This window comes from Lissotriton vulgaris, chromosome 2_1 (genome assembly GCF_964263255.1).
Source record: "Lissotriton vulgaris chromosome 2_1, aLisVul1.2, whole genome shotgun sequence".
Lineage (NCBI taxonomy): Eukaryota > Metazoa > Chordata > Amphibia > Caudata > Salamandridae > Lissotriton > Lissotriton vulgaris.
Window position 1 is genome coordinate 1,846,818,598 of NC_141687.1, and position 27,720 is coordinate 1,846,846,317.

The 27,720-nt window shown below is 42.9% G+C and overlaps 1 protein-coding gene across 2 annotated transcripts in view; it reads left to right on the forward strand.

Annotated features, from left to right (window-relative positions):
• The window catches only part of MAP2K5 (mitogen-activated protein kinase kinase 5), a 1,222,966-nt gene that overhangs the window by 899,788 nt on the left and 295,458 nt on the right, over positions 1 to 27,720 (forward strand). For both annotated transcript variants that reach the window (XM_086958013.1, XM_086958012.1), the window contains exon 17: positions 15,830 to 15,859. In XM_086958013.1, the coding sequence (XP_086814139.1) occupies positions 15,830 to 15,859 (30 nt within the window). The remainder of the gene's footprint in view (positions 1 to 15,829; positions 15,860 to 27,720) is intronic.

Consider the following 27,720-nt stretch of genomic DNA (forward strand, 5'->3'; position numbering starts at 1 on the left):
AAATCGGGAGGCGGGAGACTAGCACTGAAATCAGTAGTCACACGCCTGAATCGGGAGGGTTGGCATGTCTGAATTCTCTACAGCTGAGGCCATAAACTACATCCGCAGGGGTAGGTGATAGCCTGGGACCAGCCTGGCATCTAAAATGGCTGCCGTGCACGACAAAATTGTGGCATTGGAAAAAAGGCAAGATGGCGCAGCCGCTGGAAGAGATGTATCAACATATATCAGCCTCCTCAGCCACCCTCAGGAAACATAGGGGATTAGGATACGTCTCCCGCACCCACTTATACCTAGTAATTTAATTAACGAAGCACAAAATGGCGAATTCCCGTTTCGCTACCAGTTTGCGGCCCAGTTCGCGGCCCGTGAAGCGCTTCTACCGTGAAAAATCATTTTTTTTTTATTTTCCCCACGGGACCCTTTAATAACCCCAACAACATTCCTAGGGGGTCAAGAGGGGGATACCTTGCCCCCTTTCATTAAATTCCCCTTTCGTTTTTCACCTCTTCTTCTCTCTCGATCCTACCGAGAGACAAGATGGCGGCCGCTCCGGACTGTTTAGAATGTTGACAGACACCGGAGAGCCAATCAGCTTTCTGCGCGCAAAGTTCCGATAAGCGAAAAGTAAGCGGACCGGATCGCTGCCCGGAGCGCTGTTACAGATATATATCTTGATTTAAACGTTAATTTCTCAAAATCCACTGAAGCACATATATTGAGACCTAGCAAAGGCACATCGGGCTAACAGTCCCTACAATTTTGCCAAGTTTCGTGCAAATCCATTCAGCCGTTCGAGCTAAAAGTGAGGCCAACCGCCCTATGGAAAACTCAATGCAAAAAACGCGTTTTGGGACCCCCCTTTTTTCTCAGCCCCCCCTTGACGAACCCCCCCCAAATTTCCAGGGGATGCTCAGAAACAAAATGTGCCATTTTCCTGAAAATTTCAGCCGATTCCGTCCACAAACGCCAAAGTTATTCGACATAGAATTTTCAGAAATCCCATAGGGAAAAAATCCTAACTATATATACCTACTGGCGACCGCCAGTAGGTAATATATATATATATATATATATACATATATATATATATATATATAATTTGCTCTCTGCGACAACCTCTCTTGCTTGCCATCCCCAAAATAATTAGAAGTCTATAGTAAAATTACATTAATGAGTATTTTGATGTATTTCAACATTTAGTTTCTTTCACCTTTGATGACAGTAGGTTCCTAGATTAGAAGACTATCCCTGTCTGGTCCAAGCTGCATCTCTTTTGTCCACTCAAAGCTTCCCCTTTCCAATCTCCCCTCTACGTATTTAAAAATCATATGAGTCCAGTTCCCAGATGGCCCATAATGTCCATCGTCCACTAAATTAAATTCCCAGATAGCGGCACCATTCAATTATTTACATTAAAAAGTTATTTGCTTCAGCATAAAAAATTGCATAAACAAAACATGTGATTTGCCCCTCTGCCCAGCTTGCACTTAAAAACATGAATTGTAAAGTGCTAGAAGTCAAAAGAACTATTTTCAGTGTTGCTTACTAGCCAGCAGAAGCTGCCTGTTTATGAAATGACCAATAGTCTGCTTATGGTGGGCTTGAAGCCTGCCCATTGCTTACTATCGGTTGGCTTTATTGTCACTTTGCTTACTTTTTATTTGTTAACCTGTGTGGACTATCGTTCTTCTGTCGATTCCTCCCCAGAGCATTGTCTTAATACTAGTTTCCTGCTGCTGATTACTTTTCAGGCCTTACTTTTTATGGTCTCGCCTAGGCAGCGCATGCGCTGTCTCTTTGAGACATGCTTTATCTTTCAGCACACCCACTGCTTTTCATTCGTTCCTTCAAGTGCCTTTCAAAATTCCATGCTTTTCAGTGGTGAATTGCTGCCATTTTTCTTTTAGGTTAAGAACTCCATAAGGGTGAATGTGTTTTCCAGTTGTCTCCCTCGGGTATTTTTCTTCCTCTCTCCTCACTCCATGTTGCTCTATTTCGCATGTGTGCAGCTCCCCCGGCCCCTTGTTGCTCTTATCCTTGTGTGCTTCTCCTAACCCTCTTCCCTCATGCCCTACGTTGCTCTCTTTCACCTGTGTTGTGTACTTCTGTTTTTGCCATCTATGCTGCTTCTGCCCTCCACGTTGCTTCTCCCCTCTATGTTGCTTCTGCCATCCATGTTGCTTCTGCCATCCATACCTTTCATGTTGATTCAGCCCATTCCCACCCTCTGTGATGTTTCCACTCCCCTTTCCCCTCCCCTGCTTTGAAAAAAAAGAAAAGCTTTGTCTCTATTTTCTTTTTTTATTCACAGATCCAACTCGGATCGGTAAATAAAAAGAATGAAAAGCACATGCATCATTTTGTTGGACCACAGATGCGTGTTGCGGGGACCTACAAAATGCAAAGACATGATGCAGATAAATTTTTTATTTACAATAAAAGTAATCTTACCTCTGATGTGATAGCATTGGAAGCTGTATGTGTGCTAATTACACCATTTGTGACTACATAGTAATCACACAAAGATTAAGCACGCCTGTTAAAAACACTGCTTTAAAACGAATAAAGATATGCACACTTTTCAGTTTCTCCATGAAAAAGACTGCATAAATTGTTTGTGTGCTTGCCTTGTAAAATGGATGTGGTCTGGTGCAGCATGTGTGTACTACGAATGAAAACTATGTGATCTGGCTCTTACTTGTATCACCTGAAAACAAACTGCACATTGTTTGAAAGGCATACAGGGGCTCACTAAAGGACTAGTTTCCAAAACTCTATTTAGAGTACATAATCGATGATACAGTTATAAGACTCTGAAAATAGAATTTCACTCGTGCTATATTTCAACCATACCTGTGCCGTTATTTATGTTTATGTCTAAATTAGAATTGTATGATTGGGAGAGCCCCCTGTATTCTATCCAGCTACGACTGTGGTACAGGAACCATATCAGTAAAGGTTAATTGGTTCCTCTTCATTCATTGCCCGAATTATGACGTTTGCAACTCACACATAAGAACTATTGATACACTAGACTTTACACACAATTGAAGAAAATGAAGATAATAAACTACAATAATGGGAAGTTATTGAAGCAAAGTGGTTGGGCAATTTACGTTTACAGCAATAATGAAAATCTATCCGTTAGAAACATATTTTTATCACCGATTTAAGCATTGTAGGTTTGGTGAACGGTTGTGGTTGGGATTAAGTTTAGGATTGTGTTGAAATTTAGTGTTGGGTGGGACTCTGGGTTCTGTGTTTGTGGTGAGCGTTTGATTGAGGGTTCTGGTTTGGGTACGAATCGGTTAGTGTAAAGGCTTTTGGGGCAGAACGACCCCATTCAGTTATTAGCTATAGTGTTTCATTTATAATTTTCAATGCAGTATAAAACAGGTATTCCTTTATTGTGATTTATTCATAATCACGTCTTCATACATTGGTTTCTTCATTTAGGCAACATTGATTATTACATAGCTCCAGTGTACTTACCGATATTACTATGCTTCAACAAGATGGTGTTTAAACCCTTGCTCTAATGTTTCATCAGCCACCAAACATGTGAGATTACTTCAGTAGTGCAGTGCCCTGAAAATTATAAAAACCTCAGGCTCCACTTGCTTTTTTCCTTTTTTTTTCTTTTGTATTAGTGTTTCTCATTTAAAGTAAGGCCTTCATGTACACAATGCTTACTTCAATGCTCACACAGAGCTATAATTTCTCCTCCCCTCCCCTTTTTGAACGTTCATCATATGGAACCGCTCCAACCTTCTTCAGATTTTAAACTCTCAACATGTGTAATACATTTTGTTATGTTTCTATACTGCCTAATATTTTTAATAGCATAAATATTCCTGTGGTGGTGAACAAATCTTATCAGAGTGCTCTTAAGATGGTTGTATTGATACAATCTACATGCTTTCCTTGCATATTGGTCTCCCCTTACTGTAGCGATTTTAAGTGGTTTTTGTCAATGATAAAATATCATCCATTTTTATTATACTGCATTTCTTTACCACAACATATACAGTGTATTTTCACCTACTGGCTTGGTGGTACAAGGCCTCCTTTGCCACACTACTGCCTAACAAACATATGAATAACATCCTCATAATTAAGACTTGAAAATGTTCTCTAATGCTCACAACTTAGGCAAGAAATAAAACCTGTAAAAACAGGGAAAAAAGAACCTTTTTCTACCCCCAATAGTACTGTTGCCTATATAATACAACGAAGCATGTAATCCCTGTGTAACAGCCTGTTTCTAATTTCCTTATTAGACTCAACTGTAATAACGTATACAGTTCGGTTCTGACAACATAATTAAAGCTTCTGTATGAACATGGAAAACTGAACCTGGATTTTCCTTCTAGTCTGTTTTTCTAGATGAACAGTGATAAGCTGATAGACAGATAGGCAATATTAATTGCACCTTATTTTTTTTTACACTATAGCTAGTTATAGGAAAGATAGAACCTTTCTGCATGCTTCTAAATATTCTGAGGTACAATTTTTAACAAAAATCTACCTCGTATTAAACTGATACTGATATCTGTTTTTGATGTGTTTATGTTTGCACTATAGATTCTTTCTTTTTTTTGCATGTCTACAAACATCCTATTTCTTTCATATGAAACAGTGAGACAAAATGGATTTTAGCAGTGTGTGGATAGGGTGGTGGTTTGACCAGGTATTGTAAGGAGCAAAATATTCTCTCCTGTACATTGTAGAGAAGAAACCCTGCCTTTGGCCTCATTCCTCTATGTGTGCAGGGAATTCCTCGGTGACTAGTAAAATCCTTATCATGCATGGCAAATGGGAGACTTTATCCCAAGGTCAATATTGGCAGTGAGCATACTGTTGTTAGGATCATTCCCAGAACTATATATGAAACTACAACACTGAATACGGATTACCAGTTCAGTAGGGGGAACTGACGGGTAAGCATGGGGGGCTAAGGCATACAAACTCCAGACTGGAACAAATATCCAATGTAAAATACTAAAGATGCCACCTAGATAACTTAAGTAAAATAGTGAAAGATTTTCCTACTCTGTAATTGCAATTACATGTTACATTAAGACGGCGTATAATATGTAGAGAACCAATAAAAGGGTTGCCAGATAGACAAAAGGACCGATTGTAAGTGTTGGTAAGAATGCCACAGTAGGAAATCCACCACTGCAAGTGTCATATCATTGGGAACAAGTGGTGGCAAAACGAGAAATAGCGAAATACTAGGGGCCCCTCAAATACCAACATTGAAAGAGTAGAAAACATGTCTAGATTTGTATATGGTGGCGGAACAAGTGACATACAAGGCTAGGGGCTGTCCTCGGAAATTCCAGAAGATATGGGCACCATGGATCATGTATTATGGCATGGAGGTGGGGGGGGGGGCAGAGGGAGAGAGAATGCAGTCTGTTGAAGTGGGAAAAGAGCCCTGAAAGATGTAATGATGGTTCCTATTATTTGTACTCATGAACAGTGTGCCCATGACCCTTATTTTTATATGTCCAGGTGACTCGGACCCCTCCGTGGATTGAACTGAAACAAACATTTTGTTTTTACAACTGCCTTTGTTACCACTGTGATTTGTCGATAATGGTGTATCATGTGTTCATTCTTTGTTTGAAATTAGCTTTATTTTTCAAAAATACAATAAAAATATTTGGAATACAAAATATCATAGGGAATAGGCAGAGGGCACTTTAGTGGTGTACATTAACAAAGGCATTAAAGTAGGGCAATGATAGGCGGATTCCGGCCAAGTGAATTTACAAATCACAGCTGACCCACAACCTGATGTTAGATAGCAAAGAAAATGCTGCAAGGTGCAATCTGTTGAACCCCGAAATCACTAGAACCAGGCAGAAGAAATAGATGGAAATAGGTAGTTCCTAATTATGAAAGTAAAGTGGGAGAAACTGGCAATGTCCAGATAACAACCGAACCAGGAAAAAAACTGGTATTGCCTGTCTGCTGCAGGAAACAGGTCGTGCTCAGCCATCAAAGGTAACAGCCAAAAAAACACGGGCTAAACAGCAAGCTCGAGAAGGAGGCAGAGACAAACTAAGAAATGTAAAGGTCAGAAACATGCAGTGTCAGGCTAACCATTATCTCTGAGATTGCTGTCTGGAGGGATGACCCAAGATCTCTGGATTGTTTTAAATACATTTCAGTTAGCCTATAAAAATCAAGCAAACTGCATTATATAGAACACAGTATTAATATAAGGGATACGTTAAACATAATAAATGTGTATTGTGCTAGCTAAAACAATAGAGATTATCAATGCATATTGAAGTGAACATTATATTTGAAAAATGCTCCTGATCTGTAACCATGACTCCAGGTGAAAATAACAACACCCACTCCAGTGATTCATTGATCACAAAAGGGCAAATTAACATATGTGTTTTAAGTAGCTTATTTTGCTTTAAAAAGTGAATTTTCTAATGTTCTAATATCTGTGTTTCGGTTCGTGTTCAAAAGAGATTAAGGCCACTCAGGAGCTATTGACTGCAATTGAGATGCTGTTTACTGGGAAAAAGGCACACATATGATGGGTAGAAATCAGGAGACCAGACCAAAAATTGTAGAGAGTTCGGCCGCATCAGCTGGGATTGTGTTTTAGCCCCTGATTTATTTTCACTATATACAAAATATCTTGAGACACATCTGTCATCTGGACCCTCTGAGATGCCCCTAGCAACTTTTCTTTTCTCATCTCATATGAGGTTCCTGAAAAGGAGTTGATTGTCATCAAAGCAGAAACAAATTATATGGCTTCCAGTCCCTACATTTCTTTCACATCTATTATTACAATGTATTCTACTGTTTTGGAAAGGATTCAGGACTTTCATTATCTTAGAGCAGGCCTTGGTGATGATATAAGGTGGCAAAAGCAAATTGGCAAGGATGTTTCAGCATTGACCCATAGAGAAGGAGCTGTCAAGCGTTTTTCTCTCATAGGTTTGGGGGTTCGATTATTTCCTGATGATTTATTTTCCTAACACCTTAGCAGATACAGCATATAGCTCACAATTCTAGGGTGATATATATGTATAGCCCAGGATTATTTTCAGTTGAAATAATTTTTTTACGGCGTGCATTGCGGCTGCTGAAGGGTGCACACATGTTGTCATTAGATTTCATTTCACCATGACAAAATTAGAGAAAAAGCTGCATTGCGACCATACTTATTTTGGACTATGTCCTCACCTGGAATAATCTTCCTGAGGAATGCAATGATTGAAATACCGACAGACAAAACAATAAAGCAAACTCCCATGGTTCACACGAATATATGACGTTACAACGAATTCCGTTGCAACGCATGCCTTTACCACGCATGCGTTACAACGGAATTCGTTTACCACGCATAACATTTACCACAATTACTAGCGTGGTGACGTCATACGTCGTTAAGAGAAAGCGGAAGTTTATTTTCCGTTTTCTCTTAAACGACGCTGATTCCCGACGTGACTTCAGGTGAGTTTCTTTTTTGGGGGGGAGACCCCCCCAAGCCCCCCTTTTTTAACTTTTTACCTTTACCACATATACCTTTACTACAAACCTCGTAGTAAAGGTATGCGTGGTAAAGGCTTTCGTGTTAACCACGCATGCGTTGTACTGCATGCGTGGTTAACGATTTCGTTGTAAAGGCTTCGTTGTAATGGCCGTTTCCGAACCATGGTTATTGGGTTCTGATGCCCATTAGTAATGCAGAGGTGTGGGTTAACCGTTCTATGAAACATAAGCCTATGGTTTCACACATTTGAGAAGTTGTTGTCGTATATCGTTTTATAATCTCATTGGCATCATTTTTTAAATAATTGGAGCTTTTAATCAAGATTATTTGCCCTTTGGATAATCATTTTGTCTTGTTGCTACGCCATAGTGTTTAAACATTGCTTGATATGTATGATATTTTTTTCGGCTTGTTATGTTATTTCACCATTTGCCTTATAAAGATTTGGTGGGTGGAACTTGAAATATACTCTTGACTGACTTATATGGCCTCTCATGAATGTCTGCCTCACTATATGTCTTTATACTGAACTCTTTCTTTCTTATCTACCAGTTCTCCTGTCCAAATACATTTTCACCTCTATTTTTGACAATTTTATACTCACTCATGTGCCTGAAATCGTTTTTTTTGTTAATGGACTAATCTCTCTATACATCAGTGTGTGTGTATATAGTTTCTGATGGATACTTCTAACCCAGATTCCTCACCTTGTGACTGTCCCCACTCATCTGACTGTACCAGGAAACTCAGAGTAGTGCTCCTGCATGCCGGTAGGTGGTGCCGTGCGACTCTGTGTTTACTTTGTTCCACTCCAGAAGTAATGAGCGGAGCTACATATAAGTGCCACCCATGCATGCTGATGTCACTTACTTTCTTTCCTGGCCTTCAGACGAGGATCCGGAACTTCTTTTCTTCATACCGTGTAGAGATGTTTTTGCAATGATTTCCACTCTTGAATTCTTCCAGTGCGCAAGGGAACATGTCACACACCTACCACTACAGGTTTTAATCCTTGCAAGGACTGCCAGAAAAAGAGGTCTGTGCCAGATCCTCAGAAGATGTGCCTCTGGTTGTTGGGTTCTCTGAATGACTCCAAGACCTATGACAATTGTGCTCAGATGAATCCAAAAGCCATCTGAGAACTTGAGGTGAAGTTCTATGTGGCAAAGCAGCAAGACTCCACGCAGGTCCCAAACGTGGTTGAAGTTCAGAGAGCAGCAAATCCACTCCCACTCCTAAAGTCCATAAAAAGCACAAGAAGTCCAAATGGGACTCTGTCACTTCCAGTGACTCTCGATCGCCAGAGGAGGTGCAAGGGCATCATCGTGTCTCCAGCTCTCACTCCTTTTTCCACCGCGGAGCCTATTCTAACCTTGGTCGCGATGTACCCCAAGTTTCTGGGTCTGTTGAACATGTGGCAGCCGATTGAAACCTTTAGAGAGGTAACACAGCATATATTCGGCACACTTGCGACACCATCTGATGCGCCTTCGAGCATCAAGGATTCATTCTGGTTACTACTGGCGGATACACCGTTGGTGCCATTTATACTCCTCAAACCCACTTCAGGCACTGCAGTGGCGCTGGTAGAGGTTTTGAGTCCAGCGCCAAAATGTGTGCGTTCATTTTGATGTCAACACTGCTGGTGCCGGAGGAGGATCCACAACCTTTTGCGATATCCGACTCCCAGCCAAATTTGTCAAGGCCATGCCCTGATCCCAATATGGTGCAACCAATATTCAAGACCTCCCTCTTTGGAGGAAGCCTTAGTAAACCTCATTCCCTGCAGCCCGACTAATTCACACACTTTTTAGACTTTGGGGAGGGTAACACCTGGTCACTCACTTGTATATAGCCTTCTCAGTGGACAAACAGCCTGTTTTGCCCCTGTCTAGAGCGTCTTGGGATGGAGAGCTTGGGCTACAAACTGAGGACCACACAGGGCAAGGATGTGTGGCCAGGTACAGTCCGTCTCGAGCAATGCTAGTTTAAAGCTCATGCATTTTCGCGTTCTGCATCGTATCTACATAACATCGTTCATGCTATACAGGATAAACCCTTTCAAACCACAGTACTTCCCTCGCTGTCACCCTCCTATGCCCTCTTTCTTACACCACTCACTGGTACTGCCCAATTGTTTACGCCTTCTGGATGAGGGTGGTTGAAAGGGTACAGCAGTGGTGAGAAATCCCCTGCCCGACAATCCCAGTAAATTGCATTTTGGTGATCATTTGTCTTAAAAAGTGTCAGAAAATGGCTTTTAAATTTCCACACTTACTCCTCATTTTTGCCAAACGAGGCTTCCCGATCACCTGGTTGGGCACAGCAGGCCCTGACTGGAGGCGCTGGAAGGGCGACATGGCCAGATGGTCTGTTGGTGAGAAAATAAAAATGAAAAAGTGCAGACCAGAGTGACAAACAGAGTGAGAATCTAGAGGTCTGGGATGTACTGTTGGCTGCTTTCCTAGATCCTTCCGGTTCACAGCAGGCCTTCGTGAATGAGTGTGGTGATTCCTTTGTATTGACTACTGTTTAGATCCTTACGCCACCCCCCCCCCCGTGAATCCACAATACCACTATACTATGTACTGCTTGTGCATGGGTGCAGGATGTTGGGTATTACCCTATCTATAGTGAACCCTCACAGGTTGTATTGTGGATTTTTTACAGTACCTCCCTGTGACTGGGTTTTTCATGGCAACTGTTTACTGTTGGTTCTTTTCTTTTCTCTGTAATACTGACAGCAACAAATAAAGATTGTTAAAAAAAATATTCAAGCCCTCTGACTTCTACTCACCATTTTACTCAATTGTGCACCAAGTACTTGGTTGGTTTCTCCTCCTGGACTAGCATCTGAAGAAAATGCATCCTTTGCTACAGTTAGGAGAGCTGCCAAAGTCATGATCTCTACCTCCCCAATATGGATGTAAAAACGTATAACCTTACTGAGGTTCTTCACCCTGGCCAGGCACCAACTGAACTTCTTCTGTCCTTCAATGAGGGCCTCATTGATACTCTCTTGGGCACTTGCGCTGAACCATGTTCTGACCCTCCGATCAATCGCCACAGACCAACACCAATTGACCCTGATTTTATAACTCACTTGATAGTTTGGTGATGCCGGCGTCTACCAGAAAAGTGAACCCTAAACTTCACTGCTTCTCCTCTGGTCAGACAATTCAAATATATAGAATTGTTTGGTTAGAGGATGTTTTGTCAGCCAGCCTTGGTCGGTAAATCCCAGCTGTCTTTTGGGTCGCTAGTACACCCATGCACTCTGGGACATGGCGGATAAGATCTTAAAGTTCCAGATGACTTACAGGCTACTTTGACCCAAACCACTCAGGATTATTGTGATGCAGCCAAGTTTGTCATTGATCAGGCCTAGATACTGTCTATGATGCACTCTTAGGATGAGTGTTATGCTTTGGTGCTATGCATAGATGCGAGCTACAGGATTCTCCGAGAACATCCAGGCATCCGTAAGGGACAGGCACTTTCATGCTTCCTGCCTGTTCAGTGAATAAGTGGACTCTGTCCCAGAATGCTTTAAAGCAAGCTGAGACCTGGTACACTCTGTGGGTCTTTCGGCCCTAGTTTTGCAATTCCCCTAACAGTTGCACCCTTTACAGGGATATGCCTGCGATGTCACGTATCAGCAGGGTCCGGCTACGATGCCTCCTGGCAGTTTCCAACAGACAAAGACTAGGCCATCAGTGCCAGGGTATGCCCAAATCCTCTGCCTCCCCGGTAACAACTTCAGAACACCTACAGTGTGCACCTAGAGGCACACAACCATCCTGTAGGTGGCAGGATCACACCCTTCCTTCATTGATGACGCAGTTGCTATTTGCAAGTGGCTCCTTCAAATTGTCCAATAAGGCTGTGCCCCACCATTCTTTTTCGACTTGCCACACCTGCCACCTACATCAGAGCAGCTTTCAGAGAACTAACTGTCTATTTATTTATTTATTTTTGAGATTTGTAGAGCGCAGCGTATGCCCGTAGGTGTCTTGGCGCTATTTGGTGCCAGGAGACGCAGGCTCTTTGGTTCAAAGGAGCCATTGAGAGGGTTCTATCCTCAGAAGAGAGGACTGGGAATTATTCCTTGTGCCAAAGAAGGACGGAGGCCTTCTATCTGTTTTGGCTCATGGGCCTCTTAATATCTTCCTGTGAAAGGAGACATTCAAAGTGCTCAGCTGGCCCAGGTTCTATCTGTCCTATATCCTGGATGTTGGTGTTGGATCTGCAGTATGCCTATTTTCATATCCCTGTCCTGCAGGCCCACAGGCGTTTACTACATTTCAAGGTACGCCATGAGCACTTTAAGTTTACCTTGCTTCCTTTTAGCCTCACCAGTGCCCCTTGGGTGTTCAGAAAGGTGATGGCAGCGGTCACTTCCCATCTTCGGAATTCAGGGATACCAGCCTTCCCCTACCTCGAAGACTGGCTGTTAAAGGCGGGCTTGCCACAGCCAGTCATGTACCACCTCAAGAAGATGGCGAACCTCTTGAGAACGTTGGGGTTCTCATTCAACGTGCTGAAGTCACACCTGACTCCTATGCAGAGGCTCCCTTTCATCAGTCATCTTGGATGCGATGAGCATGTGTGCCTTCCCTCCGGATCAAGAAGCCCAAACATGCATGCTATAAATCCATTGTTTCAGCCTCCGTTGTGTGTCTCAGTGAGGATAGCTCTGAAGCTTCTTGGTCTACTGGCCTTTTGTATCGTGTTCGGCGACCATGCCAGATGGCACATGCAAGCTCTGTGATGAGATTTGAAGTCTCAGTGGGCTCAGCACCAGGGAAACATGTTGGGATTCTATCCAGCTTTCAGAGAATACAACAAAATGACTCCATTCATAGTTGATGGCTGTGAGAGATGCTCATTAAGGGTTGGGGAGGAAATATGGGAGAGGTGGAGATCAGGGGTCTCTGGTTTCCAGAGAAGCCCACCTCCACATCAACCCGGTGGAGTTGCAGGCAATTAATTTGTTGTTGAAGGCCTTCCTGCTAACATCAAAGGGAGGCTGGTGCAGGATCTTGTAGACAACACCACAGCAATGTGGTACTGCAACAAGCAGGGCGTTGTGGTGTCCGGGTTCGGTGCTACGAGGCCTTGTGGCTCTAGACCTGGCTGAATCATCTGGGCATGTCCCTGATCATGCATCACCTGGCAGTATATTTAAACATCAGGGTGGATGAACTCTCCTGGCGACGCATACCAGATCAGGAATGGCAGATAAACTTAGAGGTGGTGCAGGGCATCTTCCATCAACTGGGAGAGCCCTGATTCAATCTCATCACCGCACTGAGAATGTGCGGTTTCAACACTTATGAATGTTGGAGTGCCGAAGAAGGCTCTCTCTCATTGACGTAATCTGCCTAGAGTGGAGCACAGGACCCCTGTATGCCTTCCCGCTGCTACCTCTCCTGTCTTGAGATCTAAAAGAGATCAGGAATGACCAGGCCCAAGTCATCTTAAACTTGAGAGAAGGGTGTTTAGGTCAGGGATTATTCAAGGCGCTCAGCTAATATACGCAATGAAGTACAATTTCACAAAATGGTATGTATGGTGCAGCTAGGCAAGGGGATAAGCCCTATAACCCCTCATATGAGTGTAGGCAAAAACCTACACAGAACAGACAAAGACCAAGCACCTAGGCACACATGAAAGAAAATCAAATCAATGTAAACACTGGTGTAGAAAGAGACAAAGGGTATTCTCCAGATGGAAGGGAATGCCTTGAAATGATGTTAGTGTAAAGTTCAGTCTTTTAATTGCTTGCCAGACTCAATGAACGGCGAACAAGCCAGCCGACACGTATTTCGTCGCGTTAAGGAGAATTGCGCTGCGACTTCTTCAGGGCTGTGAAAACATGAATTTGGTAAGGGTAGTCGCTCAGCCGGTGATAATTCCAACCCGGCCGGGCTAAGTCAGTCAAGGCAAAAAACAGGATACTCAGGTTCGTCAGTGTTAAAATAAAGTCAAAAGGCATCTGCAAATGTCAATCGTATGCGATTACTCCAATTGCGACATTATTTCTGAAAGTCTCTACGTCGTGGGGGAGTATAGAATATGGCCAATGCATGCCATCAAGTCGTTCACAAAATTCCCAATCTTGTTTAGGAGAACACCACGCAGCCCCCAAGATGGATCACTCAGTTCCAGGTAGAGGACGTCATCTTAGTGGCTCCAGATTGGGCCAGGAGAGTGTATTACCTGGAACTTCTGCGTCTGAGCATCTAACCTCTGATCAGGTTGCCACTTATGGAGGACCTTCTATCACAGCAGCACAGTAGGCACTGCGCAACATGCACCTCCATGTGTGGAGATTGAGAGACAGAAGTTGATCTCCCTTCCAAAGTAGTTGATGTAACCCTGGCAGCCAGGCGCCCTTACATGAAATCAATATATTCAGGGTGCTGGGATAAGTCTGTGGCTTGGTGTGGCAGCCGGCAAAAAGCAAAACTGTTGGATGTCTTGTTGGCGCAGCACAAACTTTAAGTGGACACTGTGAAATGTTACATATCGGCCCTCTGTGCCTTCCAGATATGCTGGACCAGCTGTCCCTGCTCAAATCACCTATGATGTATTTTCTTAAATGTTCGCCACATATTTCCTCTAAAGCCCTTTGAGTTATCACAGTGGGACTTAAATTTGGTTCTCACTGCCCTAAAGTGAACTCCTTTCAAGTCAATGCACAGTTGTCCATTGCTTCTCCTGACCTTAAAAACTGTCTTTCTGGTTGCAGTAACACCAGCATGTTGATTAAATGAGCTTCAGGTCCCTCTGGTGCACCTTCCTTGGCGTTGGCGCCTGAAGTGCCTGTCTAGGGTATCTGTAAAGCTGCTACGTGAGCATCAGTGCTCATGTTCACGAAGCAATAGTACCTTGCTAGTCAGGTCTGTCAGGATTGGCACTTTGTCTGTACGATCTGGCAGCACATTTTGATATGAGTCAATCCACAGACCCTCTACCAAGGGAGGTACTGCTTTGGTATCTTGTACACGAGGTGAGGAATCTGTGGTTAGAAGTATCCATCACAAAAACAAGGTACTTACCTTTGGTAACACTGGTGGATTCTATATCTAACCTCAGCGTCCTCAGTGCTCTCCCACATCCCCATTCTGTTGAATCTGCATTCCATCTATGGATGGACTCTGCGTATGAGAGGACGGACCAACTTCTAAAAGAAACTGGTGTCACCATGCATGGGTGGCACTTGTACATGGCTCTGCTTGTCACTGCCAGAGTGGAAGGAAGTCTGCATGACATTGCACAGCGGCACCTTCTGGTGCTCAGGAGCGCTGTTTTTTTGAGTTTCTGTTTCCTGTCTGGCACATGGAGATATTCACAAGATGGTGAATCCACAATAGATTCTCTATCTACCAGAGAATCACATAAGGTAAGCGACATGTTTTTTAAGAATCTTTGTCTCTCTCTGTTATTCTTTAGTTCTTTATCTACGTATTTTTCTCTCTCTTCAGTCTATCTTTACTTCTTGTTAATGATTATTGATGTATATCGCCAGAAAGTTATTTATTTAAACTGATGTATTTCTCGGTTTTGGTGTATTACCCGATCTAAGAAGGTTCATGTTGAGTTCAGAAGGTTGAACTGCTGCATCTACCCTGCCAGTATTCGAAGCCTACGGGTCTCGGACTGGAAACTGTCCAGCTAGCCTTGCCAGTGGCTTTATATTTATCTATCTCTTGTGTGTTTACTCTTAATTCTTTCAGTCTTTTGGTATGAATAAATGTAACTTTATAAACTTGTATGTTTATTGGTTTTGTACGCGATAATCTGGGCATAGACTGTGCTGAGGTTGATTTTCTTACAGCATTCTCCCAGATGAACGAACGGAAGTGCATTAATTATTCAACTGAACCTGTGCTACAGGGATGCGCAGTTTCCTTGCTTTAAACTGATGGTGCATGCTATAGAACACGGTCTCACGACGCATCGCATACGTTTCTGTGTATGTCTTTAAGAGAGAGCGAGAGAGCATTATTCAGGGATGGAGGATGAGAACTATTACGTATGCCTTCCGCCCAGGCTATACTCCCTATGGAAGGATAGAGGCCATTACTGACAAACATTAATGCCCTGGGGGGGTTTGCTGCCTTGTCGTAACCGGTGATGATTTGAGGTGTAGCTCACGGCCCACTGCTTACCACACCTGTATGATCTCCCTTTCTCTCTCTCTCAATTTAATCAGGACTTGTCTAGTGGAAGTGATGCCCTCACATGCAAATCTTTAAACTCGTCAAATCTGCTTTCCTTCCACAGCTTGCTCTCGGGAGATTTCCATATCCTCAGGTAAGATTTTCCATTACTGCCTCGCGTCGCCATGACACTCATTGCTATGTATGAAGTGCAGGGAGTCACTGGGAGCCTCGGCAGCACACACTGAGAAACCTTTACCCCCACCTGGGGCCTTCGCCTTCCGATGCCTTCCCACCACAGACAACTGCTGGTATTTCTGTAGGCCGCCTGCCCATCGCTGGCACTGCGTCTTCTGTTACTATCGGGTTCTTGCCCGCCTCTGAAAATGTATCTGCCTGTCACTGCACCTGTGTGTAATCAAAGGATGACTGGTCATGTTTGACACCGCTTTTTGTGTTTAGAGTAGATTCTGTCACACCGCTGCATATGATATTCAGTTTAATGGGACCTATCCACAAATGGAAAAGTATATTTACTCACTTGTATTACACCTTTATGTGGCTCTACATTACACTTTTTGCTATTCGCCACTTCCAAAGGTAGATTGACACCTAGGTTAAATGTGTGTGTATGTGTTTTAAACACAAGTATTTTCCATGTTAAAAGCAAATAAACGTAATTAAAAAAATAAATGAATATTATTAAAAAATAATCAAACACATTTTTAATGTAATTGACGTAAGTTATACTCCAGCACCATAAATGGCCACCCACTTTTTTAGATGTATATTTGATACCGCTTCTTTTGTTTAGAGTGGGTTCTGCCCCACCACAACATATGATCTACATTTTAATGGGACCTACCCAGAAAGGTAATCGTTTATTTATCCACTAGTATATTCACCATTACACCTTGGTATGACTATACACTTTTTAGCTATTTTCTAATTTCAAGTGTAGATTGACATCTAGGCCAAATGAGGGGATGGACCCTTTACAACAGGATCTTATGAGTATAACGTTTCTACTAGTAACTTTGCAGATGTAGGTGGGGACCGCGACCACCGTGGCAAAGATCTACCTATGGAAAAATATAGGGAAAAATATAGAAGTTTTTATTCCTGTAAAAATATTTTAAAACAAACTAAATAAAATATTTTTAAATATTTAGTTTAGACTTTTAACTAATAAAATGAAATGATCCAGCACATTAATTACATGTGCATTGAATAATTAAATTAAATACTTTAATGAAATTCATAAGTAATCATTTTTAAACAATTAACTAAAAACATTACTAACATTTATATTAAATATGCAATCTGTTTTGACACCTTTAGGACTGGGGTAACTTCATAAGTGTGGTTTGTGAATATCAATGATCTTACTCTTTTGTGGTTGTGGGTTTGCATTAACATACCTCTCCCTAAACCATTTCTTAAATGTCCCTAAATTCTCCCATTTATTGTAAGTGTTCCGCATTTTCAAGCTTCTCCCCTTTAACTCTCCTACGCATACAAAGAAAACGGAAACCCTCATGTACGGAGAACTCTATACAGAAAACAAAGAAGAGGTAGAGGTCTCCATCTTAAATTTGTGAATAGCATTTCGAGGTTTGTGAGTAATACTTCTGTGGTACTACTTTACATACTACAAAATGCAGTTTGTGAATAGACCCCAGGGTGTCTTTCTATTCATCCCTGACTTTGCTTCTTCTGCACTACTCTTTATGTATGTAATGAATATTCTTTTAAATCTATATATTTTTGATTGCCTACGTCTGCTTGTATATGAAGGCTGCCGTCTTTCCTCTGAATGCTCCTGCTGTATATGTAGTTTGCTTCTCTACCCGTGGCACTTTTCCTATGTCTATACCGGGTTCCTGTTTAAGGTTTCTCCCTTTGTGGATATAAGTGGGGTTTTTTGTGGACATCCCATTGGGGCGGTGGTTGTATCTGTAGGGAGAGCCTGCTGTATATCACATTAACGTTTGTGTCCCTGGGTTGCACCTCTAAGGTGGGTCCCCCACTAAGAATATACTCGTTTGCACTTACTGCTCTTCTTCCAAACCATTTATCAGTATTCATGCATTTTATCCTGTGCCATTATCTTATGCTAGTTAGGTGTATTAGTACTATTAATTGATATGTGTAGCACACAATCAGCCTTTAAATATCACACCTGCTTCACCTTAAGTTCAATTTAAGGCAGGTAAGTGGAAATTGGAGTAAAGAAAGGTACACTGAGGTGAGGATGGAAGAGAAAGTCTGAACTGACAAAACAGAAGTGGGTAATTGGTGAGGTTTACTTTCGTATGGTTAAAATGAGAACAGGCATGTAAAACCGCAACTTAATTGGTTAAGGAAGAGGGAAAATGGCTTCAGGATAGGCAGATTTAGAATGAAAGGGAACTTCCTTTCAAAAGAAAATGTCTTTGCAATGTCATTTCCTGCCTCTTTTTCAGAGTAAGATTCTCTTTGCCCTAAGCTGAACACCAATGGGGGGAATGTTTTAGAGGAGGGGTGGTCTTGGATTGTGGATCTTTGACATTTAAGGCACAGTGATCCCAGTGTACTCAGATCCCAGGCCAGACATTTGCCAAGATTGCCAGGTTGGCTGCCAATGCCATCTGGCATAAGTCTACCTTGTCCAGTCCAGGTGCCCTGCCCTCTTGATGGCAGTAATCCAGGGCCCAGCGAGGCAGGCCATGGGCATTATGGTAGCATTTCTGTGGCACGTGGGGTGAAACCAGAATTCCTTTAGGATTATTACCCAGAATGTGCTTCAAGCTAGAGTAATCTAGGTCCCTTGACCTTACTTACATTTAACAATCCTAGTACCCTGGATTGATACATTATGTGATGGAGCCTTGTAAACCCAACCTTTACTTTGCCGCTTAGGATAGTTGCTGCTTCGGGGTATCTTGAAAGAGACTGAGGTTCAGTTACCTATTTATCTGAATTGGTAATAAATGCAAGAGCTAAGGACTTCTGTGTGTGTGTGAAATTGAATTTGAGGAATTATTAGCAGTTAGCTTATCAACAATTTCTTCTTGACATGTAAATTGTATTTCTTCCCCTTATGCCCCAAAGTTACTGAGGCACTCCTCAATGAGGACAATAGTCACAACTCTGAAATTTACTCTGTACTTGATTGATTGAATGCACGAGGAGCAGCATCCAGAAACATGGTTTTGATTTTTACACCTATTGAAATTCCTGTAGAAAGCTTCTTACCCTTATGCTGCTTTCCCAGATATTAATCCACAAGGCCTTCTTACAGAGAATTAGCATAGCTTAAGCAAACTAGACCTACAATTGCTCTGCACCCTGGAAACAAATGGAGTGGTGCAATGTAAAGTCTGCAGGTTTCAACAGTAGTGTAAACGCGTAGACCCGAGTGATGACGCCTAGCCCCTTAACATGCGCTACAGATGTAGTGGAAGAGCTCAGAAAAGAGGATGATGACGGCCATTATAGTTGCTGTTGATGAAGCAATGGGACTGGGACGTTGACATAATTTCGTTTTTTTTCTTATATAGTTATAACCAGCGGAAGGCCACCGACTCCACAATCTTGAAAAAGCAACTATCTCTGGTCGTTGGTTCATCATTGCAGCATGTGGGGCTCAAGTTCAGTTGGGTGTTCATGGCTAGAAGTAGTGAAGCGCTGGCAGTGACGCTGTAAAATACTCTTTCTGGGGGCAGTATTCGATTTGTTTGTTTATAACTAGTGTGACACACAACTTTTTGAGCATACTAGCATCAAGGCTCAGACCAGCAAACATACCAACAATTTTACATAAAAACCCAAGCTCAGCAACCAAATTAAACAAAACCTCAACAAAGCTCAAATAAAAGCTAACCGCTGAATAAAGCAGTTCACAATAGTCCTAAATCTGTGTAAAATTAGTAAAAATAAAAAAAGTTTAAAACTTCCTCAAATATATAAAGTACAGCAGAGCCTGCAAGAAAAGCCACTCCAGATTATTATTCCGATACCTCTTCCAGGGATCAGGACTGTCAGTTCCCATCATTTCTTTACTTGTTACTTGGCCTGTCCATCTGCTCTGGCTGCAGAATTCTAGAGCACATTTAGGAAGAAAGGCGTCCCCCCCCCCCTCCCCCTAATACAGGTCCGTCAAGAGTTCTCCAACATTGAATGGGAAAGTGTTATTGTTACCAAGAAACAGCCACTATGCTCATACCATGGTTTGTTTCCTTTTTGTCAGTCATTCAACATATGATTCAGTGGTCGGCGCGTCAGTGATGGATGTGGACGCGTATGGAGGAGACTTGAGGAACTATTACCGAATTGTTTGAAGAAACTGAAAAACAAAAAACTGACCACGCGGTCATATTGCCTATCTATCTACATGAGTAGTCAATTCTTTGGGAGACCGACCACTGAATCATAAATACAGATTGAGTCTTCACGGTCCTGATGAGAATCCCTGCTACATAAGGGATTCGAAACGCGTCGACCCCTGTTCTCTTTACCTCCGTTCTCTCAAATAGACCAATCTTCCCAGGATTACAACTTAAAAATTGAATTATTGGATGGTCTATTGTATGAAAATATGCACGAACAAATCCTGTACTAATCACTAGTATCCGCACCTGCTTTCAAAAAACTTTATCCAATACAGGGCGTTTACACTTGCTTTAGAACAGTTTATCTTTGTCAATGTGTCGTCAATTCGTCTAGTCTTGTATGTTTATGTCTCTAAGTGCACTCAATGTTGTCTTTTGAATGTTTAATGCGTCCACCAAATGTTTTGCAAAATGATATACATTATATTTGAGTTGTGACATTTTTTGATGTCTTTGTATATATTGGATGTTTTTGTATATACCTTTCAAGTCTCTCTTTTTGTGAAATAATTTTTGTCTAAATAAAGTCCAACAAAAATAGAAAATATATAAAAAATAAAATCCAAAATAAAAAGAAGTGTTCATAAGAAACTAGACTAAAAGATTGGTCTTTCCGAATTGAGGATTGTTACTCAATTAGTAGAAAATATTGAATTGAAGTGCAGTACTGGCATCTCTTTGTTGATTCTTGTATTGGCGCAGCCTTACTGCGTTGGAGCCAGAACTACCACTGTTGCCACACGCAGGAAAGGGAGCAGCGGTGTCTGTCCTCCTTGCTCTGTACAACAGATGTACAATACGCTTGCATGTCTCACACGCAAATATGATATTTAGTGTCTCTGTAAGTTGCAGTATCAGGGGATATGTGGGCCATATTTCTTTAAATATATTGGCTAGGGCAACTTGTTGTAAATACTGTCCTTGCCCTAATCAAAAATCTCTGCAAGCCTGTACAAATGTGATGAAGCACTTCCTCGTGTACAAGTCTGCGAGCGACTCCCATCCCCCCCCCTCCTGCCACGCCCAAAATGACATGTTGGCCATTACTCTCTGGACCGGTGTCAACTCCCACAATGTCAATTCTCAATGAACGGGGCATGCCAAAGGATTCGCTCCACAAATAGCTGCCATGCGCTCGCTGTCTGCCTAGCCACATTCAGTGCTGCTTCGGAGGCACCTGCGTCTTCCATAAACAAAGCCGACAGTTAAGTGGCTGGTACTCTATTGCAAAGGAGCCGTTTCTCCCCGTTGTCCCCCTCAGCAAACTACCTAGCATTGTGTTGTAGTTGGGCCGCGTAATATTATAGATCCATTCTTGGAGCCTCAAGTCTACCCCCATCGTACGTACGATTCAGAGTAGCAAGCGCCACTCTACTGCGCCATCCCGCCCAGTAGAGGTCTATCAACAGGGAGTCCAGGGCCCTGAATATTCGTCTAGGTATGGGGTACAACGTATTCTGTAATATGTAAAAGCAACAAGGCAGTACCACCATTTTGGCTATCGCCAGCTTGCCCATTAAGGAGAGTGGTAAAGTGTTCCAGAAGCCAACTGAACCCCTTTATACCGCCAGCATTTTATAAATATTGAGTTGTAATACTTATGAATCCCCGCCCGCCACCTGTATGCCCAGGTACCTAAAATGCCCAGACTCCCATCTCAGTCCCAGTTGAGGGAGCGACTCCACGCAGCGGCCAGCCAAGCGATCCAGAGGAAAAAGCAAAGATTTGCTCCTATTGAGTCTCCACTCCGAACAATTTCCAAACTCCTCCATCACCCGTAGCAGGCTCGTACTGCTTCCTGGGGTGAGGAGACATACATCTGCATACAAAGATATTACCTGAGATGTTCCGCCAACATTGATACCCTAGGCAGCCAGATCCCTACGTACCCAAATCGCATGGGGCTGAATTGCCAGAGCTAACAGCAGTGGAGAGAGCGGACAGCCCTGACACGTCCCCCTCTCTAGCCTCCACTCGCCATGCCTGCTTCAACCCATCCGGACTCTAGAGCTAGGTGCTGTATACAGGATCTGCACCAATCTTCTAAAACTCGGTCCAAATCCAGCTAACCTGAGCACCTCCAATAGATACCCCCAATCCACAGAGTCAAAGGCCTTTTCCAGGTCTCATTGAAACTAGGGCAAAGTTCTCGTCTCTTTGTCGTGTTTCATGTAGTATGTGTAACAACCTCCTGATATTCATGCCCTTATAACGAGTTTGTATCAACCCACATTGATCCTCATGAACCAAGTGAGTCATATGAGTGGCCAGTCTAGTGGCCAGAACTTTGGATAATATTTTAACATCCGAGTTAATCATCGTAAGGGGTCGATATGCTGAGGGATCGTGGGTGCTCCCCCCCTGGCTTAAGGAGCATGACGATTTTGCCCTTGCAGATTGTGGGTGGTAGCACCCCCAACTCAAAGGCCTCCTCATACACCTGAGAAGGGGCTATATCAGCTGTCTGAGTAGGCAAAAAAGCCATAGGGAACCCTTCCGCCCCAGGAGCCTTTATCCCGGCATGGCTCAAAGTGCCTCCTGCACTTCCTCAACGGTGATCTGGGCATCAAGCTCCTCTGCACCCTCCAGCGAAAGCTGCGGAAGTGCCAACTTCTCAACAATTGGGACATACCTGTCCGCTTTTACTCCAGGGTCTGCAGTGTAGACCCGCTGTAGGTGCTGCTGGAACACCTCCAAAACCCAGCCCTGGTATGGACAACTCTCCTTCCCTCAGCTTTCAAGGTGGTGGTCAACATGGGAGCCTGCTCCCTTCGTTAAACCCAGGCCAGCTAGCGACCCGACTTGTCGCCCTCAGCATTCAGCCGCTGGTGGTAACGCGTCAGGGTATACTTGTCCAGCCTGTCCCAGATGTCAGCTATGCGCTCCAGGTGTTCCCAGTCCCTCTTGCCCGTTCCCGGATCTACTGGGCTTTCCGCCTGTATTGCGGCCAGTATCTTCGCCTCCTTATCAACTTCCCCAAGCTATTGTCTCCTCACCCTGCACACGAGCCCCATACTCACACCGCGAGTCACTGCTTTTAAAGCCTCCCACTCGATGTCCCTCCCAGTCGTTCCCACTCAGTTTGTCTCTAAATAGTCTGTGATCGACTGTGCTAATGCAGCCTTCACCACTTGATCTTCCAAGAGGTGAGGCGGAAACCTCTGACGCCTAGGGTCCAGGATAGAAGTCCCCCACCTCACCGTGCATCGCACCGGTGAATGATCAGACAAGAAACGTGCCAAATGAGTTACCTCCGCCTCAGGAAATGCTGGTGCACCCGACACCAACACTCTATCCAGCCTACTCCGCGTTCCATGAGCCTGGGATTGGCAGGTAAACAAAGGAAGTGCAGGATGCGCCTCCCTCCATATATTATGAGGACCCAAATCATGCATGACCTTGCTAAGCATTTGGGACATTCTAGGTTTGTGCCAGCCTTTGGGGGGAATCTATCAAGGGCTGAGTCCAACACGCAATTAAAGTCGCACATCCATAGAAACGGGGCATCTACTTTGTTAAAACAATAATTCCTGAGTGACCTGAAAAAATGAGGGATAATCTGTATTGGGAGCATAAGTGTTCAGTATGACAATTTCTCTGCCATCCAGGGAGCCACGCAACGTCACATATCTTCCATTTACATCAGACTTACTATATGTCACAGTGAATGGTTTGCCCGGCGCCACCCAGACCATGGTACCCCTAGCGTATGTAGAATAGGAAGAATGATGCATCTGACCTCGCCAGTTCTTGGCTACTCTAGCAGCCCCGCTATCATGTTAACACCCTGTGTCTCTTAGTACAAGTGCCCAGTCCCCGCACATTCCAGGTCAGAAATTTATACTCGGTCACCATTATGGAGTGTACTCACTTAAGGCGCTAATAGTATTGATTACCAGCGGTTGATAAACCAGGCAGGCCCCATATAATACATTTCCCTCACGTTGCGTTTTTTCTCACATCAGTCTAGGAGCATTTTTTTCGCATATCATACTATACCCTGACCTTTGGCTGTGATTGGGTTTCCCCTTTAGTTTGTAATGGTCATTTGTAGTGGTGGTTCGGAAGGCAGCTTAAGTACTAGAACTACAGCTGCCTTCCATTGAGACTAAGACAAATGCATTGTACCCAGGGTTTGTGGGGTCAACTAGAGGGAACAAAGAAAATAACTAAAATACAGCATTTTTTTTTTTTAATTGGCAGAAAGTGCTGTGTAATAAAGCGTTTTTGTATACTAAAAACGGCATCCATAAAAGGTTTACTGTGCTAAGATCATCATCTTTCCAGTTGTCAGTAATAGAGTTGTTTTTGTACTGTTAGGAGTAGTCCATTCTTCTTAATTTTTATAGTTTCAGCCTATGTGCGGTTTGTGGTGGACCACATGTGAAACCCATGGTGAGCCTGGAACGTTATACAAATGTGAAAAATAGACAAATGTCTGAGTTCAGAAAGGGGTCATTTGTGTAGATTGCTCATGGTTTAGCCGACGAATCTTTTTGTTGAGGTAAAAAATAATGTAAAATAGTAGGAAAAAATAAAAACAGTTGACAATGTCTTCATCTGTAATTTTTCCCCAGTGTCCGATTCCGAAAGTAACAAACTGTTACGCTACTTTTGGGTGCCTGATCACCAGCTTATAATGATTTTTATTAATATACTAGCTATGCTTCAGTTACTATGGTAAAATCAAATTAATGAAAATGTGTAGGAAGGAAGCCTCTGCATTTTTCAAATGTACCCAAGATACTGAGTTTAGGAATAGTGGTAATTTTTCCATCTCTGACTTTGGCGGTCACCCATACTAATAAGTGATGTAGAGAACATTATGAAAAACGTCGTCTTTCTTTCACCTTGGTTTCCATTTGGAAGCCCCCAAAAAAAAAAATCAGTTAACAATATCAAATGTTCTACTATTTTGTGTTCTTGCACTTGTGTGAGCACTCCAAAGTATTGCCATCAAAATTGACCGATTTTTGCAATGTTGGTGTCAGTGGGATGGTTGAAAAACTGTATTGCCCTATTTACTCTGGAACTAGGCTTGATGGGCCGTTTGTGGACGTGTTTCTCTTGAGTCTCAAATTTGTTTTAAAGAAAAAAGTTTCTGGTGCTTGCACTAGAAGGATTTTCATGTGCACTGTGGTGGCTGAACTGTTCCCGTCCTCTGCACTAAGAATATTCTGCCGTGGATGTGTACGGTTTGCCCAACGCATTTAAGTTAGGGCAGCAATGGAATCCAAGGCAAATGAGATATAATTATTATAGTTTTTGTCCAAAGTCAGTGATGATATCACGTTTTATAATGTCGGTGGACTGCAACAGACTTTCAAAAATGCTGGTAGAGACCTTACCCCATGTATGAATTTTCATACTGGAAGACGATGTAGGAGGAACAATTAAAGAGCAAGAGAAAAGGGAATGCCATGTGGATTAGTCTCCTGCCATTGAAGCCAAAAGGTGTCAATATGTCAGATATAGTGTCCCCTTTGGACAATTTATAAACTAGAAGAAACACTTTCAGCCTCACCAAACAGCAATCAATTCAATCCATTCAATTTAAGCAAGAGCGAAGATGATGCAAACATAGTCAGAAATTAAAAATGTACACAATTTATTATAACACTAGCAGCTCGTCCCAACGTTGTCCGGGAGCAATTAGGCGTCAGGGCCCTCGCCCACCCCGACGTTGTCCGTGGGTCCCCCGGAGCCTTCCTCCATATATTGCAGTATTACACCTCTATGTTTACTTTGTACGCTTTTGTAACCTGCACACATCACTTTTTCCTCCTATACCTCTGTTTACTTTCTACGCTTTTGTAACCTGCACACGTAACTTTTTCCTCCTGTAATGCACCGTTTGGCTCACTTTTGTAGTGCTCCGTTTGCTTCCTCTTGCTACCTGCACACGTCACTTTTTCCTCCTATACCTCTGTTTACTTTCTACGCTTTTGTAACCTACACACGTAACTTTTTCCTCCTGTAATGCACCATTTGGCTCACTTTTGTAATGCTCCGTTTGCTTCCGCTTGCTCACGTTTGTCATTCTTGCTTCATTTTTCTGCTGCTCACCGCTCCTAACTAAATAAATAAATAACCTACCTCATCTGCCGCTCACCGCTCCTCCCTGCCTGTCCGCCGCTCTTCACCGCCTGTACGCCGCTCCTCCGTGCGCCATGTCCGCCGGTCCTCCTCGCGCTCCTGGACGCCGCTCCTCCCCGCGCTCCTCACGTCAACACGGACGTCGCTGCTGGCGCTTCTTCCAAGGGACTACTTTTTTTTCCAGTAAATTTGTTAAATAACGTATATTTAGTAAGTTTATATAGCCTATGTCCATTTGCACACCCTGACGATTACAACGATGCATCGGGTGTGTGGATTGGCGCTGTGGTTCCCGAGTTTACCCATGGCTGGCGCTTCTTCCAAGGGACTACTTTTTTTTTCGGCACATTTTTTAAATACCGTATATTTATTACTTTTATATAGCCTATGTCCATCTGCACACGCTGACGATTACAACGATGTATCAGGTGTGTGGATTGGCGCTGTGGTTCCCGAGTTTACCCGCCTCAAAGGTTCAAAGTTCTTCCTTTATAATAGTAGTATAGATTAATAAAAATCAAATTCACAATGAAAGCAATTATACATATATCCTATCACAATACATACAAATAATCATAACACAGTGGGAATAAAACATAAAAACGTTTCAAATTAAAATAGAATGGGACACAGTAGTCAGACTTAAGTTAATCATACTCCAAATTTGTATAAATATCTGTAAGATGGAGAAGTTGTATAGTCCAATGACTTAGCGTATCCCAATTCAAAATGGCATTGACGCGTTTCGGTTTTGGCAACTTGATTTACAAGCCAACACCTTCATCAGGATTAAAAACTATAGATTCCCACAATATATGGTACATCTCACTCTTTAGATAGTTCTGGGCATTCAAAATTCCTTTGATATTCGGTCTCGGATTTCGTAATCGATTGGCGCACTTTCCCTGTGGGCGCCTATTAAGAATTTCCTGTAAACTCCGTCACACGGTTGCTCACCGGAGTTACAACATAGACACTTTTAGGTTCTAAAATTGGTAGTCGTTGCACGTAGAAATACGTTGAAGTAATGGCTTTTCTGTCCGATAAAGCTAAAGATGGGGGGTGATGTAAACTCTCCCGTTAAAAAGCTAGACCGCCCGCAGTCTGCTCACAAATCTGGTACCGCCGTCAATATGGGTGTCTGTGCCTTAATGTGCCAAAAGGTGTCCACCCAAAACGATGGTCTTGAAAAATCTTCGATGGTGGCCAAGAGGATCATGTGCACATTGTACAGGCGGCCACAATATGATGTGTTGCCAGCTCTATCCGCAGGTTAAAAATCTCAATAATTTAAAAGTTGGAAACTTTAGTGATGAATGAGGTATGAAGCCCAAACAACCAAGCCATAAAATTAGAAACTGGACTAGCTGGTCTATAGATTAAAATCCCAGAAAAGGAAACAGATGGCATGGTGGATATACGAAAAGAGAGGGATTCAGCAGAGTCTTTTTAGTGGGTGTCATCGAAGCAGTAAAGAAGGATCTTTGTACAATAGCCATACATTCAACTGTGCTGTGTAGGCAATCAACCTGAGAATCTTATAACC